Source organism: Lissotriton helveticus, chromosome 1_1, assembly GCF_964261635.1.
Source record: "Lissotriton helveticus chromosome 1_1, aLisHel1.1, whole genome shotgun sequence".
Taxonomy (NCBI): domain Eukaryota; kingdom Metazoa; phylum Chordata; class Amphibia; order Caudata; family Salamandridae; genus Lissotriton; species Lissotriton helveticus.
This window is the reverse complement of record NC_136057.1, coordinates 1,900,165,743-1,900,184,022: the sequence shown is the minus strand read 5'-3', so window position 1 is coordinate 1,900,184,022 and position 18,280 is coordinate 1,900,165,743. Positions and strand designations below refer to the sequence as shown.

At 45.6% G+C, this 18,280-nt stretch overlaps 1 protein-coding gene across 7 annotated transcripts in view; it reads left to right on the top strand.

Annotated features, from left to right (window-relative positions):
* Window positions 1-18,280, top strand: part of SWT1 (SWT1 RNA endoribonuclease homolog) — a 1,000,634-nt gene that overhangs the window by 105,929 nt on the left and 876,425 nt on the right. For 6 of the 7 annotated variants that reach the window (XM_078642786.1, XM_078642831.1, XM_078642776.1 and 3 more), the window contains one exon: window positions 2,129-2,225. In XM_078642786.1, coding sequence (XP_078498912.1) covers window positions 2,154-2,225 — 72 coding nt within the window. In that variant the 5' untranslated portion in view covers window positions 2,129-2,153. Of the gene's footprint in view, window positions 1-1,732; window positions 1,752-2,128; window positions 2,226-18,280 lie in introns of those variants that run through there. The other variant, XM_078642822.1, reaches the window with a different exon arrangement.

The window sequence follows — 18,280 nt, the reverse complement described above, 5'->3', positions numbered from 1 at the left end:
CAGTCCAAGGAGGCCTTGTATGGACTCTGTCAATGTCACAGCCGGTGGAAGATGTCCTGTCCCTACATAGTCGCTCGGCGCCCTCTACCGACTCGCTGAGGTACTGCTGTAGAAAATTTTCCAGATCTAGGCCTAGGGGCCAGATGTAGGTAGCCAAATACCGGTCGGTAACGGCCGAATTCGGCCGTTACCGACCGGTATTTGGCTTTTGAGATGTAGGTGGTTCAGAATTTACAGAATCGGTATATTTACCGAATCGGTAAATATACCGATTCTGTAAATCCATATGTAGGTGGGACTCTTCAGAGTCCCAAAGGCCCTACAAATTCGGTATTTTAACACCCAATCCAATTGGGTGTTAAAATACCGTATTCAGGTGTGCATGCACATGTGTGCATGCACACCTAGCCATGTGACAGACAGACATGCCCTTAGGGCATGTCTGTGTGCCACATGGCGCACATGCCTATTTTTGGGGTGCCAGAGGGTGTCAAAGTGACACCCCTTGCACCCTTGCTAAAATCGGTATTTACCGATTCTGTAATTACAGAATCGGTATTGCCCATTGATTCCTATGGGCTTCACAGCCCATAGGAATCAATAGGAAATACCGATTCGGTATTTCCAGATTCGGTAAATACCGAATCTTAACGATTCGGTATTTCCACATCTGGAAATACCTACATCTCCCCCCTTCATATTTACCACTTCTTAAATACCGAATCGGTAAAATTCGGTATTTAAGAAGTGGTAAATCAATCCTACCTACATCTGGCCCTAGATGTAGGTAATAGCAAATTACCGAATGGTAAATACCGAATTTTACCGATTCGGTATTTACTATTCGGTAATTGCTATGTAGGTAAAACATTCGGTAAAAATACCGAATCGGTAAGATTCGGTAATTACCGAATCAGTATTTGCCATTGATTCCTATGGGCCTTGAAGCCCAGAGGATTCAATAGCAAATACCGATTCGGTAATTACCGAATCGGTAAAATTACCGAATTTACAAGGGGGACAGGGTGTCACTTTGACACCCTGTTTCACCCCTGTTACTGGCTTGTGTGCCATGTGACACACATACATGCCCTTAGGGCATGTCTGTGTGCCACATGGCACAGGTGTACATGCACAGGTGTGCATGTACACTTGAACATATTTTCGTTTTGCCCCAGCTTTCTGATCTTCCTCATTTGCACAGGCAATCAGCTGTTTCTTGTAGATGGCTCATTCAACATTGCAGCCTCTGCCTCTTGAACCATTGCCTACGTGTCATTTTTTGTCAAAAATATTACTTCTTGGTCAATTTTCTATTTTGCCATATGGTACGGCATTTTAAATGCACATTCCATGGTCCATAGTCTGCCCCAACGGCAACACTAGTGGGAGCAGTTCCTGTTTCAAGGGCGTTTCCATAGCAACCAAAACTCTTCTAGTGAGATTTGGCATGCTGTAGAAAACCTTCCTCGTGCCAAACTAAAATTCCTTTGCACCTTAATCATTAAATCACAGAAATAACAACGTTTTCCCCAGTACGAGGCAGACAGCTACAGCTGGCCCACTCTCAGCCTCCGTGTCCATTCAGCTTAATACAGAGACGTGGATCGCACGACTCAACCCGCTAAACCTCCCCTGGCTTTTGCTAGAGTGGTATACACCATACAGTAAGAACCTTTGAAAACTATATAAAAAGATTTCCTATCTTCACACCGCTGCCAGAAAGCAGAGCAAGCCAGGAAGAGGGAGAGGTGAGTGACCATGTGTTACAGGAAGGAGGAGTAAAGCTTCAGAATCTGAAGAAAGACCTCAACTACTAAAAGCTTTGTTAAAGCACTGTTCTTCTTGCCCCATGTTGACAGTATAGCTCTTATAGTGAGCGGGATGCACTAACACAGTTCTACCCCATCCAAATCACAGACTTCAGTAACTTGATCCAGTCCTTCAACTCAATTCATACACGCCCCTATGGACAGCAACATTGCCCGGACTGCATTTTCTGGAAGCTACATGTTATTGTAAGCCAGAGCCAACTGTCATTATCTTTTAATGAATGTGTAGACGTTGTTTGTGAATTAACACTAATTTTTTTTGTGATTGAAAAAACATTTTTGAATTCTCTTTTCAGACTTTTACAACAGTTCATTAAAGAAATGTCGGAGACTAAGCTGAAGAAGAAAAAATCTGCTAAGAAAAAGCATGGCTCACCTAACGGCAGCAAAAAAGTAAGAAGACATTTAGTATGATGGTTTTAAAACAATGTTTTTATTTTCGAGCCATTTCTGCTACCGTTATTGATACAAGGTGAGGCAGAGCCAACTTGTCTTGGCACTTGGCTGCTAAGGGGTGTGCATGTAGGTCCATTGACTTTCCATTGAAATCAATGGGCCCTACATGACGAGTTACCCTTGTCATTAGCACTGAAGGGGTTAATATGCAGCAGTGTAGTTATTGGCTTTGCCACAGCTTTTGATGCGTAATGGCAAAAACAATATTGAAAGCAATCTGCCCAGGTGTGTGCATGAGTGGGTGGCCATATTAGTACTTTTTTTTCACAAAGTATAACAAAAAGTAATTCCAAGAAGTCTGCCCATGTAGGGCACGTGTGTACCTGGATGGACACCTTTCAATGTATTTTGTGATAGTTATTTAAAATGAATTCCGTTTCAAGGTTGCTGACTGCTGCTATTAGCTTTGCGAAAGTTTGCTCCTCAGTTATAGAAGCATTGACAAAGCAACTATAGTACAAGAATATTGTGACCTGAATATCCTCTGACAAAAATACTGTCTCCTAAATATTGTTTACGGAACTATCCCCCAATTGGAGTAAATAATGGAAAAATGCAAAGAGAACAATTGATGCACAGAATGTAGAACAATGTCTTACATTCACCCCAGTACAGAGATCTGGGCCTAAATCCATCGTTTTTTTGCTCACCATGCCATTCCAGTTTGGACCCAGCCATTTGCAAATCAGTCTTGACCCTGCGCCCAATGGGAACAGTCCAGCCCGAACTGCCAGGCCAGGTCCTCCCTGGACTGGAAACAAGCATCCTAGGACTGGTTGCGGGCTCTCTGTCCTCATCAGCCAGGATAGCATGACTCCAGTGGCATGGAGAGCATGGGAGCCACGTCTGGGCGTACCCGTCTAAACTCAAGCTTTATTTTTGAAAGCTATTTAGGTAACAATATATTCAGAAGATACTTCTGCTATTGCAATTACGACATACAATCCCAATATGAATAGGCACAGGGAAGCAACAGGAAGTGGGATAGAGAAGGCAGCAAGAAACTGAAGGAGTGAGAGCACTGGACAAGCGGGGGTAGGTGGGAAAGAGAGTAGTGGCTGTGATGGCAGGGGCAGGGGAGCACCGGTTTACAGCCTTGAGTCACACATAAAAAAGAGTGGGTGGGCAAGAAGCAGCGAGAGGCAAGGAAATAAAATAGTCCCTCATGCACTGTACTGCAACCGCTCCATAAAAGACAAAAGGGCGTATAAAAACAGTCAGTACATTGGTGATACAGTCAGTAGCCTATGATCTAATCTTAGAAGTGACTGACAATGTCTCAAGTAGAGACTTCAGAAGCAGCGCAGGCTGCCACGCTAAACTTCGCTCCCAGGAAGAAATTTTAATTGTATATTTCTGTGATTTTAAATCTGGTTAATAGATTTGGCAAATACCATTGTGTGTGCACCTCTTTCCCCGCTCTGACTCGATCCGCCTCGGCTTTTGTGCCGTTAGAGCGGCGAGTCCCAGGAAGCGGCACTTGCGCCCTTAGTGCTACGGTGCAGGTGATTGGACTAGCCGCCCTCGCCTCGTGGCCTCCTATTGGCTATTTAAGTCACGTGATCGTGACCTTGCACACCTAGAGACTTCAGAAGCAGCGCAGGCTGCCACGCTAAACTTCGCTCCCAGGAAGAAATTTTAATTGTATATTTCTGTGATTTTAAATCTGATTAATAGATTTGGCAAATACCATTGTGTGTGCACCTCTTTCCCCGCTCTGACTCGATCCGCCTCGGCTTTTGTGCCGTTAGAGCGGCGAGTCCCTGGAAGCGGCACTTGCGCCCTTAGTGCTACGGTGCAGGTGATTGGACTAGCCGCCCTCTATGGTGGGACTATTTAATATGGGGGAGTGGCGGAGGCGCAGCGGACGGGCGCAGCGGGGGCGCCGACTTCGCGCCGAAGTTGCGCCTAAGTTAAGCCCGTCTGCGCCCGTCCGCGACCTAACGGGACCAGGGGCCACCCCCCCTGCTCCTGAGCTGATAACTTCCAGGCTCATCTATTCCAGCTCTACACTATGGAACCTCCGCCCCCCTCCCAATAATATATGTCCTCGCTTACGGGGATGGATGCTCCTACATCTTGTCAAGCATGCACACTGGCCCTGATCTCTGAACCATCGATTACCTGTATTTCTAATTCTACCTTTTGGAGCTCGTCCTTTCGACAGGGTATACCTCCCCCAGTCCATCCTTCCCTTGATCTTAACTTCCTGAGCCTGAACTGCAGGTCCTTGCCTAAGCACAAGAGGGACATATTTGACCTCCTTGTTTCCGACAGTCCTTCTGCCCTGTTTCTTACGGAGACCTGGCTGAACAACTGTTCCGGACCTGATATTGCGACAGCCCTCCCTGATAATTACACCTACGTGGGTCGCAACAGACCTGGCAAGGAGGGAGGTGGCATTGCCATCATTTATAAAAGGATCTACGCATGTAAATGGGAGGATTTAGACATCCCACATTGCAAAGCATGCTGCTTCAAACTTTTACTGAACCCTAACTACACCCTGTCAGGTGTCCTACTCTACCGTCCGCCGGGTGCAGCTGGTGGATGGGCAACTACTCTTTCGGACAACATAGCTCCTCTGCTGATGGAATCTCCGAATTTCATTTTACTTGGTGATCTGAACATACATTTTAACAATATGCTGTGCCCCATTAGCACTCACCTTCTTCAAGATCTAGCTGCCCTCAACTTACATTTACATAATTCTGGTCCCACTCACAAGGCAGGTAATTTACTTGACCCCGTCTTCTCCAATCTTGACACAATTACCTGCCTCCCTTCTAGACCCATCACTTGGTCAGATCACCACATAGTAGAATTCCACATTAAGACTAGTGCTATCCCTCACCCATCTTCTAATGCTCAGACTTCTAGACCCAGTAGGAACTGGAAAAAACTCAATCTTTCACAACTTAACGGCCAGCTTGCTAAGACATTACCTTCCCTCCCCAATATCATCACTACTAAAGATGAAAGTCTAATCCATACCTGGCTGTCTTCTGCCATTGATACCTGTCTTCCAGTCCGTAAAGGTAAACATACCTTTACCCACCCCCCCACCCCCTGGTTTAATGAGCAGTTAAAATGTGCTACGTCCATGTGCAAAAAATTGGAGCGCATCTGGAGATCCAATTACTCCCTCTCTGATAAGGAAAAGTACAAGACGGAACTTCGCAAATACCACTCACTATGCAAATCAGCCAGGGCTAACTATGTTAACACTTCCATATTATTAGCCCAAAACCGCCCAAAGGCCCTATTCAGAGCAGTTCAAGAGCTCTCTGGACAGTCATGCGCGCCTAAAGCCCCCTATCTGGATAATACTCAAAGCAACGCACTTGCCAATTTCTTCACGGAGAAAATAGACCATATCTATGCTGGCTTTAATGCCTCTCCACAGGTCCAATACAGCCCCCTCCAGCAAGAAGATTCCGATATATCTCTCTCCCAGGTTACTACCTTGTCCCCTTATCCCTTAATTGATAAATGGGATCCTATTTCCTCTGCACACTTTCTGAAACTTCTGGCCGGGATCAAGTCCGGCTCCCCACTGGATGCGATGCCTCCTCAAATCCTCAGTACCTTAGCCATTCCCTCACTTCTTCCTATTTTAGCCCTTTTGAATGCCTCTCTTTCGGAAGCAACTGTACCAACAGCTTGGAAGCACGCTATGGTGGGTCCCCTCCTGAAAAAGGTCAATGCGGATATTAACAACCCCGCCAACTTTAGACCCATATCCCTGCTCCCCTGCTTTGCCAAAGTGTTAGAAAAACACATCAACCTCTGCCTCACCTCTCATATTGAAGCCACTAATTTCCTTCACCCTTCCCAGTCTGGCTTCAGGGCAGGATTCTCCACGGAACCCACCCTCTTAGGAGTCACGGAGACTATTAGACAGTAGGTGGACAGAGGGGAGACGGTGGCGCTCATCCTACTGGATTTGAGCGCCGCATTCGACACCGTCTCCCATGACATCCTTCTCTCCACCCTAAAGTCGGCGGGCATTCGCGGCTCAGCCCTTGCCTGGATCGCCAGTTTTCTTTCAGCACGCACCTTTCAGGTCTTTTCCCCCACTTCTTCCTCCCTGGCCCACTCCTCCCCCCACGGACTGCCCCAAGGTTCCATTCTTAGTCCCCTTTTCTTTAATCTTTACGTCAGCCCCCTTGCCTCTCTTGCAGAGCAATCTGGTCTATCCATTTTTTCGTATGCTGACGATACCCAAATCATTTTTTCTCTTTCCTCTAATAAACATTCCCCCACCTCATCTCTTCGCACTGGGCTAACTAACATCGCCAACTGGATGCAGACCAACAGACTGAAGCTCAACGGCGATAAGACCGAGCTCCTTCTGTTTGGCCCTGATACCACTCTCTGGGGTCCACAGCACTGGCTGCAGCAAATGGGTCCCGTGCCTATTCCATCTACCACAGCCCGCAATCTTGGGGTCACCTTTGATGACCAACTGTCCATGAGGCAACATGTGGTGAAAGTCTCAGCCACCTGTACAAACATCATCAGGTGGCTGAGGACAATCACATGGATGCTTCCTCTTGACACTCAAAGAACAGTGGTGCAGGCCCTAGTGACATCCAGACTGGATTACGGCAACGTACTCCTCTTAGGTGCCTGTAAGGAGGTGACACGTAAACTGCAAGTGGTGCAAAATATGGCTGCCCGTTTACTATGCAACTTGCCCAGAACTGCCTCGGCCACCGCCTCTCTGCGCAGCCTACATTGGTTGCGTATAGAATTTAGGGCTAAATTCAAAGCCTTATGTTATATGCATAAGATTAAAATTGGCAATTCCCCCCCCCCCTACCTTTCCACCTTGGTTCAGCCATACTGCCCATCACGCACTCTTAGATCTTCCTCCCTAGGTACCTTTTCAGTTCCCCGGTTCAAACGCACTAGAGTTGGTGGCCGTTCTTTCTCTTACCTGGCCCCATCACTCTGGAACACCCTTCCCATCCCTTTGCGTTTTGAAACATGTCATCTCAAATTCAGGAAAGGTGTGAAAACTTGGTTGTTCTCCGCCTAATCCTTCCCCCCCCCTCTTTTGTCTTCTCTGCTTCTTTTTCTCTGCCAGCGCCGGGAAACCCTAGGGTATCTGTGCGCTTTACAAACCCAAATATAATAATAATAATATTAATAGCTGATGGAGGCAGTACATAAAAAGCCAGTGGTTGACATGGGCACACCTGAAGTCCACTCTGAGTATAGGGATGATGCAATGTCTTTCCACTGTAGATATCTAAAGTTGTCTGTAGGCAAGACCTAAAAAAGGTAGTTCTATTAGGATACGGATCTGAAAGCACACAAAAAACAGCTGTGCATCTTTATTTCAGCTGCCAGAAAACCTATTTTCTTTTGTGTGCCTTTGCTCTGTCATCTAAGAGCGTAAGTGCTCAGTACGCTGCCATAATGTATGCTCCCTCAGTTCATTGAAGCCTCCACTCTTCAGTGGCCCCTGATTAGTTAGTCCAGAGTCTTTGTATATCTGAGAGGTGGCATGATTCACTGACTCATCATCATCATCAAAACACTTTATTCGATTAATTAAAATCATAAAAGGCGGGCAAATTCATACAATTTAAAAAAACATACAACACACATATATATACATCATATATATACATCCCTAGTGCAAATCAGCATAAAGAATAAAAATTGCTTCCCTAGTTAAAACATACATAAAATTTAATCCATCAGATAAAAAACAATCAAGCAGGGTCAAATGATTCATTGACTCTTTAACCCCTCCCATGCTGGTGACGGAACCGCTCCGTCACCAGCCACGGACGCGCTGTGCTGATGACGGAGCGGTTTCCGTGCCTGCGCTGGACGTTCTGATGAGCGGGCGGGGCCGTGACGGAACCGCATCGTCATCAGCACAGCGCACCCGAGGCTCGTGACGCAGCAGTTCTGTCACGAGCATGGGAACGCGTGCGGCCCCCCCACCCCCTAGCACTGCGGCGGAATTGCCGCCGCAACGAAGGGGTTAAGGGGATCCCTCCTTAACTTTTTTCAGTGAGGGATCCTATTATTTGGCATATCCCACTGTTGGCTATCAAAGGTACCTTTTAATTTTTTAATGCCATGTAAGGCAGATGAGGGCGATGTAAGCATTGGTGGGGCAGAAGTGCAAAGCTTGGTGGAACACATAGAAGGGATGGGTGGGAAGTTGCTGTTTGTGGTCTGGTACGATCTTCAGATTTTTTCATTTGTCACTTTCCTTGGCATGACTCCATTCCCCACATACCACTTGTTTCCATGCACCTCCACCTTGTTCCTACTGCCCTACTTGTCCCAAGCCCCATACCTCAAAGCATCTGTGCCAGGCAAATAAGTAGGGAGAGCTCTGTTGCTGCATAGCAGAAGGACAAAGTAATGGAACAAAGTACATGGGGGCAAGATATCCACTACTAGAGGCTTACGATAGCATGTGATGTGTGTTTGTTACAGATAATCTTCAGCTATCCTTGACAGTTATGCAGAAAACGTTCTACACTGCTAACAAATGCGTATCATCATTAATTAAACCACCATTGGCAAAGCCATTAGGACTGGTGTGATTATGCATTTATAAATTTGATCTATTGGCTTTGCCAGTGTTTAAGCCTCAATAGAGTAGGCTTGTATAGAAAGGGATGGAAAGCTACAAGTAATCCGAGGTACTAGAAAGGGATTGAAAGCTACAAGTAATCTGAGGTACGGGCAGAGAGCGGTGCGACAAGGAAGAAGTATGGGCAAAGAGTTTTGGTCTGGCAGAGATGCAGCCAGGGAGACCAACAGACTGAGAAGCCAAGGGTGGAGGCTGGTGGAGGCACACACATCATATGTGTTTATTTATTTAAAAAGTTTTGTATAGTGCGAACAAGACCCGGAAGGGTATCAGAGCGCTTCACAGTAGGGGAAGGGGGAACAAAGTAGGGGAACATTGAGGTAGGAGAGGCTAACATGTTGAGCTAATAAAATTGTACATACATGCCAGCAGAATATAACTTAATAAGGTAAGGCAAAACGTTACTTAATAGATAAGGCAGAGAATCATAGACATTACAGTTGATGAGCAAAATACAGACCAAAAAAAAACCCGGACATTTCGAGAACAGACAAGCCATGATCCAATTAAGGCAGGCATTTGTTTATTAGGATTGTTTTTACTTCCTGTTTGAACACCGCCGTGCAGGGGATTCTGCGAATTTCCAGTGGGAGAGAGTTCCAGATCTTGGGTGCCACGCCCTAGAAGGCTCTGAGTATCGTTTTATTTTTGCGAAAAGTCTGCGGTTTGAGTAGCAATGAAATAGCACTTCTTGAAGGTCTGCTACTACATGATAATTCGTGTTTTTGAGCCAGGTATCCAGGTGATTTGAAGTGAAGGGCTTTGTGCGTCAGACAAACAATCTTTAACTGTATTCCTGCTTTATAGGGTAACCACTTTAGAGATCTTAAGGCTGGGGAAATGTGCTAATTTCTTTTAGTGTCAGTGATCAGTCTAGCAGTGACATTCAGTGAATCCCTGAGCGGGGCTAAGGTATATTTGGGGAGGCCTCAGAGCGTTGCACTTTCATAGTCTAGCCTAGGAAGTACAAGTGCTTGTACCATTTGCTTGAAGTCCTATTCAGGGAGGAATGGTTTGAGGTTTCTAAGAATCCTTATTTGGTGATTCTCACCCTGGCACATCATAGTAATATTTTTCTTCATGTTCAGGTGTGAGTCCAGGGTGATTCCAAGAGATTTTGCTAGTCGATGATAACTGGGGAGCAGTTGAAGGGAGTGAGGTGTTTTATCCAGAGGTCAATCTTGAGCGTACGCTTAGGAGGGGAGATGAGAAGGAATTCTGTTTCGGTGGTGTTCAGCAGGAGATGGTTTTCAGTTAGCCAGTTTTGGATGATCGTCAAGGATGATTTGAGTGAGATGAAGTCTTCAGAAGAATTGATTTTCAGATAAAGTTGCGTGTCATCCACATACATATGAGAAAGGATTTTCATTTGATGATAGATAATTCGCTAGTGGTTCAAGGGAACAGATTAAAGAGTATAGGAGAAAGGGCAGAGCCTTGCGGTACCCCCATGGAAACTGCAGACGGATGGGATAAGGTATGATTCACCTTAACTCTTTGGGATCTATTGTGAAGGAAGGAAGAGAACCATTGCAGGACAAAGCCGGAGAGGCCCATCCTGTGTTCCAGAATAGCTAGAAGGTTGTCGTGATTAACCGTGTCAAATGCAGAAGAGAGATCAAGGAGGATTAAGAGGCAGGATTCGTTATGGTCTAGCATGTGTAAGATATTCTCAATGATGTGGATGAGTGCCGATTCAGTACTGTGACCACTCCTAAAGCCAGATTGGTATTGATCCAGGAGATTAAAAGTCTTGATGTGCGTGCAAAGTTTCGATTAGGTGCATTTTTCTAGTAGCTTAGCCAGAGTAGGGATGTTGGAGATGGGGCGGAAGTTGTTGAGATCAGAACTGTCTGCTTCAGTTTTTTTTAGAATAGGTGAGAACTGGGCTACTTTTAGACATTCGGGGAACTTGCCTTGAGTTAAAGAGGCATTAAAAAGTCCAGAGGGGGATGAGGGCCTCCGTGATTTCTTTGAAGACAGCGGGTGGCAGTGGGTCGCTAAAGTGATTGGAAGGGTTAATGCTAAGCTGGGTTTTGTAGATGTCATCTTCACTGAGGGGCGAGAAGGAGTTCTATGTGGCCCTGTTCTTAGTGCTAATACTGAGCAGCTTTTGATTCACTGAGAGGAAAGGCTGGACCGTCCCCTCAAGTGATGAAAGTAGGTCCCTATTTGCTTCGAAGTCAAAGCTGACGGATTTAGTTTTCTCTGTAAAGAAGATAGCCAGATCAGCGCAAAAAGGAGACTTGTCTGCTGAGTCGATGTGATTGGAAGCTATCACTAATTGCTGTTCGATAATTTCAAAATGTTTTTGGAATGATTAGAGGCTTGTCTAAGCTGGGATCTGTAATAGTCCGCCTTAGACATCTTGATTTTTTTAATGTAGGAGCTCCTAACTGATCTAAGGGCTTTTAAGTGATGTGCGGATGGTTTTGATCTCCATAGACTTTCAGCTGCTCTTATGTGGCGGCGATCCAAGTTTAGGTTGTCGTTGAAACATGGTTAGGAGAATTTGGAGGCGATATTTGTTAGTTAGATCGGTGCTTTTGAGTCCATGATATCAGAGATAGTTGAGTTGTAGAAGTCCGTGAGATCATGAACATCCGTCAGGTCGTCTTGGGGAAACAGGGCATTTTTACAGTCAGTAGCTAGACAATCCGTGTTAATATTCCTGAGGTCCCTCTTCTACTGTTTAATTTTCTTGGGTTGGATCTTTTTTGGTATCACCTCCCAATTGATAAGGAAGAATATGTTGTAGTGGTCGGACCAATCACAGGGAGTAAAGTCTACCAATGTGATGGTATTACATTTTGAAATAAGGAGGTCCAGAATTTATCCTTTGTTGTAAGTTGGCCAGTCACAGAATTAAATGTGGTCCATCTCTGCTAGGAAAGCGTTAAGACAGATCACCGCTTGGTCATTCTGGTTAGACCAGTGAAGGTTGAAGTCACCGAGGTAGATTTGGGATAGTGATCATTATTGGAGAAGATAATTTCCATTTGTTGTTCGATAAATAGTAAGATATTGCCAGGAGAGTGGTAGTAGCTATTTAGTTTGCATATTGGGAGGTGGTTACTAAAGATGTTGAGGCACAGGTATTCGGCTATGAATGAGGTGGAAGTCTCCATGTGAAAGACCAATAGTGTGTTCCTGTATATACAGGCTAATCCCCTGCCCTGTTTCGTGGTTCTGTCTAGACGGATTATGTCATTACTAGGAGGTACTAGGAAGTCTAATATAGGGGTGGAGGATGGATTTAGCCAGGTTTCCATGAGGAATATGATATCTAGCACATTGTTTTCGATGAAGTTGAATATCTCTGTGACATGTTTTTTTGCTTATCTACAATTGAGTAGTGCACATTTCAACCGCATAGGTGTGTGTGATGTAGGGGGCTGCGTGATGTTGCTTGAGATTGTCTCTATTTATGACTGTGGTTGTTAGAGTGTTCCGTATTTGGGTTGGCTAGAATGGATTGAATTTGGGCCATAGGGACCTTGTCAGTATCTAGAGTGATCGAACAGGAGAGGAGTAGATCCTCAATCTCACTGGCTGCAAGTTCCACCCTCGTTCTTCTAGGGCGGAAGAGGGCGTTGGGGAGGGGTAGAGTATTAGAGATAGGGATCGAGGCGTGCTTGTCGAGGCCGATAAATGCAGAGATGGGGACTGTCTGCTGCTTTCCTAGGGAACTAATAGGCCTAAGCAAGGGCCGATGGTCGGGTGAGCGGGCTATCAGTTCATGGAATTCATTGATAAGTAGGTTCACTTGGAGAGATAACTTATCCAAACGTGCTACCAAGTCTGAGTGTTGGCTCAAGGGTAGGAGATGAGGGGCGGTAACCTGCTGAGAGGGGGGACCTCGAGTGATATCTGGATGGGGTAATAAGGGGTTGCTAGGTTCTTGGGATGCTTCCTTATGGATAGGTGGGAGCCAGGCTTGATTTGAAGGAGTGGCGGGGGGGGGGGTTGGTAGAGGGCCGGCTGTGGGTTGAAGTGTAGGTGCTCAATGTGTTAGGATAAGGAGTAAGAGGTGGGTGTAAGCAGATGGAAGTGTTGACTGGGAAAAGTGTTGGATGGGTGCAGGCTAATAGAAGCACAGACTGGGATAGATGTGTGATGGGTGCAGGCGGATGGAGGTGCATCCTCGGATAGCTTTGGGGTGGGTGGCGAGTTTCCAACCACACAGTTATATCTGAAGAGACCTCCACAATTGTGTGTCTGAAGCTATACCAGCTGCTTTAGTGGAAGAGGGTGCTGTAACTCTGATGCCTTATGGAGTAAGTTATTTGAATGGGCCAACTTAGTGCAACAATTAGCTATGCTGGATTTGAGCACTTTGACCACCTATGGCATACAATCATTGACTATTTTCTCAGCCAGCTGCTTACATTGCTTCAAGACTGCTGTGTGAGGCGCGAGGACATTATCACAAAGTCGAAGCATTGTCTGAAGAATGTCATAAGGTGGTGACTGTGTGCTTTGTAAGTTCTACTGTGTGTAGGGCACAAGACCTGATATAAATGCAACTGGAATTGTAAATTGTCAAGTAAATGTGTGAGCTGCATGTTGGTAGTTATGCTGCCTACGCAGCACAGGTTATGCTGTGCGTGTGGCTGAAGATATAACTTGTATGAGGCAGGTTGTATTGAAGAGGTAGATTTTTCCAAGAAGACTGTGTAACGCTGTGCACAATGCAGGCAATTTTAGTTAGTTGCATCTGATCATAGCATTTCTGAAGGAAGGGCTTTTCTGCCAGACTGTTGATGGTTTTGGGTGTGATATTGGACGAAATTTGTTTAAGATATTGGAGTGGGAGAGAACCAGAATTGTGCCCATCATTGAAAGAAAAACAGAGAATCCTAACCTGAAATGTAAGTGCTGGGCATCACACCCGAACTACCAGAAATAAATTGTTTGACAACACGCATTATTAAGTGGAGATTGACAAGCGGATGCAGCAAAACTGCTGTTAGTGGATAGGAATAATGTTAATAGTCTGAGTGTGATGGGGGAAAAAGTGCCACCTGGAGGTGGCTGGATTAATGTTACCAGTTAGTGTCTGTATTCACTGGTATTTTGTGATGGTAAAATGTTCCCGAAAGTGACATCTAAGTTCATATACATGTGATAGTCTGGTGTGCTTATCAATATAAATAATTTCAATCCATTCAGCTTTTTTAGTCAGTCAGAATAGAAACAATGGGAAGACTCTTTTGTGTGTACATGCCTGGTAATAGGGTTAGTAGGTATGTGGCTATCCGCAAGGATACAACCCTGCTATATTGCCTAGTGCCAGAGAATGTTCAGATGTTGCCTGAACCAGAGGATGACGGTGAGGATAGTCTTTAAATTGCAATGCTCAAATATGAAAACAATGTCCGAAGTAGAACAAAGTTCAGAAAACGACGAAATTCTCTCCGTTACCTGCATGAATTGTAGCTACCATGCAAGTTCACTGCTGTGGAAGAAGCATACTTTGTAACCTGTTCATGCTAAACATATCCAGCCCCAAGATCCAGAAACTGTTGTGGGCAGCAGAGAATCCCATGTTGCCTAGGGCTATATAAAAGTAGCATAAACTGTAGAAATGTCTGTTAAGTGTCTGGGGACAATGGGCAGACTGGTGAAAATATTTAGTGGACTGGCAAGGAGAGCCGGTCTGTCGGGCCAATGCGAGGTGCAAGTATGTACAAAATTGATTTAAAGGTCTCTCGTCGCTCCTGTCTTGCCTGCATTATTTGGGGAAGAACTTACCGGGCACTAGAAACACCGCAGTTCCCTGCTTCCTGCTCCCGGGGCCGGTCTCCCTCTTCCGCCGCAAGCCTCCTGGTATCTGGCGCGGCCGCAGAGAGGGGGGGGATTACAGGTCCCAGCAGCCCAAGCGGCAGAAAGCCGCCTACGCCTAGTCCGCGCCCGGAGGCGCTTAAAATCGGAGGGGAGCCTCGCAACGCGGGACGCGCGGGGGCGGCCTCGGGCTAAGCTCAGGCAAAGGGCGGGCCGTCTATGGCCGTCAGGGGCCGGGCAGGGCCACCCCCCGAAAATCCCCATATTTACATTGTAGGAACATCTAACTGAACCGGGGGATCGTCTACTTGGAAAAGGTAGAGTCTGTCTGCTGAGGATTCCTTTGGTACATACCGGGTCCCGAATACTGACTATCTTACTATTCGGGACTAACTGGGACAATTGTTATTTTATGACACTTTGAAACACTAGCAAGTGAGGAGTATTACGGGCATGGGCAAGCAAAAGTCGATGGAAGGGGGAGGGTTGGAGTCTGTTAACCCATCCAAACATCGAAAGGGGAGGAAAGCTAGAAAAACGCCCAGCCATGCCGCTTCTAACTGTATTCTTGATCGAATTGATTCTCTTGTTGGTGAGTGTGAGGAGATTCTTGTTGGTAGTCAAAATGCAAGCATGGGTGAGGGCTCTAGGCAGCAGAGCAGAGGAGTGTCAGGGGCTGAAATTGAGGCCAACAAATCACCTGCTATCCCCGCCATGTTTGGGGTAAAACGAAGAGAGGCAGAGGGTAGTAAAACGGATGGTAGAGGCCCAGTTTCTCTAATGAGTAAGACCTTTGATTTCAAGGTTACTGACAAGTCCACCACAATAATTGACAGTAATTTATCTGTCTCTGATTCATCAATAACCTGCTCTAATAGATTTTCAGTTTTGGCTAATGTACATGAAGAGCTCTCTGTTTTGCAAGTGTCGTAAACTACTGGGTTAAGCCCTGTCCCCGTGCTAAATCCTTCATCTAGTCAGGTCATCGACCATGATACTGCTAGGGGCAAAATTGCCTAACAAGAAATTAGCACCCTAACGAATTTAGTCACCCCCTTGAGAGACGTAATTGAGTCCATGAAAATGCTGATTACAAATCTAACTACTATGGTTGGATGTGTACTTGAGGGGGGGCCACATATTCTTCTGATAATATTACAACTAACGGTAATTCCTTCCCCTTGAGACCGCGCATAGAAAAGAAGGCGCACCCAGGTCAAGTAGGGGTCAGGGGAAGTGAAATTATTTCCTTACTTGCCGAAGTAGCCAGGGCAAGTAGATACTTGGTACCCAATGAAATTAAAGATAAATTAACAACCGCCACCAATAGGCCGAAGAGCTCTAATTCAAAGCAAGATCAGGTATCTAGGACCATTGACGCAAGAGGAAGTAGTAGTATAAAGAGGGTGCCGGCTAGTATGGTAGTAACATAAAATAATGTACATACTAGGAGGGAGAACATGTATTCGAATGAAGTTCATTGCCCAAACAAAATATACATGACTAATGTCCCCAAATTAGGCTTGGGGAATAATAGTAATAGAGAGGATGTCGCTCGGTAATTAGGGAGGATATCTCAAAGGCAAGAAGGCTAAGTTTCCCTCTTGAAGAATACGACTCTATTGAACTAACCCTACGTTCAGAGCTTCTGGCTGAAAATTTGTTTGCCCTAGAATTCAGAACCAGTCCGCCAGCGCACTGCACTCACGTATCCAGTTAAGGAAGTTTTGTCCTTCACTCCAGGCCCGTCCTGTCCCCACACAGTGCAACCGGGGTAGACTGGATGGTTCTGGATTAGATAACAACGATTGACTCCCATGGGATCTGATTATAAGACCACTCGCTAACACAGGGGGTACCCCAAACGAGGGAGTGACTGGGGTTGATGTGATGGTTAGAAGCACCCATAGTGGCGCGGATCACCTTGACATTATGAGTTTGCCTATGAGTAGGGAAAGTGAGGTTTACCCCACAACCCTTCCAAACGCAGGATTTAAATCAGGGCAAAAGAGGGAACCTTGCATAATTTCTACAATTGATGCACCTTTCTGTCCGGTCAACAACAGTTAGACCCGGGGGTGGTAAGTTAATTTCGTGGAATATAGCAGGTCTGGGTTCCAGACTACAGTCTCCGGAATGGCTCACATTCATCAATGATTTTGATGTGTGTCTTCCAGGAGACTTGGTCATGTGAGCCGCATTTTGCCCAGGGTTATTTAAATTATTTTGTCCCGGCGATCAAGGGGTCAAAAGGGCGCCCAGGGGGTTATTTGGGCTTGCCAGAGTCTATCATTTTCTATTAAAGAGTTATCGACTAGAAGTAATGACATCCAGCTTATTAGAGTAGATTTGGGCCCCTTGGGCTGGTTAGATATTTATAATGTATATGCCAGGGGAAATAGGGGAGGGGGGTCCCAAGTTATAGCGACCTTGGATTCCCTTTTGGAATCTAATTCGGTGAAGAATAGCGTAGTTGTAGCAGGAGATCTAAACCTAACCTTTCAGCCCCTGGTTGCTTATGAACTGTATCCTGGGGAAGAGGAAGATAGGCAATGGGGGGTGCCAAAACTGGATCTGAAACCCATAACTAGGTGGACTGAGGATGTAATCTGTATTAATGCGATTTGTTGCGAGAAGGGATTAAGGGCATTAAATGGGACAACTGTGAGTGACATGGCAGGGGCTAATACATTTGATAATGGGTGCTACAATAGTAGGATTGATCATGTCCTCTGTAGTATGAATCTGTGGCATTTGTTAGGGGATTTGGAGGTTAAGCCACGAATAGAAAGTGACCATAACCTGTTGTGTGTAGTGCATCAATGGTGGAAGCCAGAACAATCAGAGCTGGATATGGCCGCGTATTGTACTCCTGAAAGCGTCCCTACTAATGATCTGCGTAGGCTTAAATGGACGCACGTCATGACCAATCAAAAGGTCATGGACAATATTAGCGAGGAGGTTGACAAAGCCATATTGGTCCTTGAGCAAATAAATAAACCTGTTGAAGGTCTGGGTGACATAACTAAACTACATGATAGTCTTTTTGTGGGCATCAGGGACCACTTTCTCAAACCAATTAAGAAAAACAAGGGAGCAACCCCTAAGCCGCTCAAGTGGTATAATACCGACTGTAGGAGTGCTAGAATCGCACTAGGCACTGCTATTAAGGGGAGGGATCTGGACGCTGTTCGTATAGCCAGAAAAGAATATAAGAGGTGCATACACAATGCCAAGAAGCTGTGGGATGAACTCCACTGGCAGGATTTAAAGGAGGCAAGTGATAGCAAGGATTTTAGGCAATTCTGGAACATCGTCAAGTGGGGGAGGGGGGCAGGCCGTCCCTCCTGAAAATAATGTTTCGCAGGAGGAATGGGTAAATTACTTCAGACCACAATATGCACGTAATCATTTGGATAATATGATGATTTTAAGCCTGTTTTTTATAAGCATGAATTTTTTAATGTTAACAATATCTTGATGGCTCTTAGTACGGTGGCCAGCGGTAGAGCGCCGGGGCCAGATGGGGTCTCAGCGGATGTTTTTCTCTACGATAAAGAACGCTGTGGCAAGTACATCA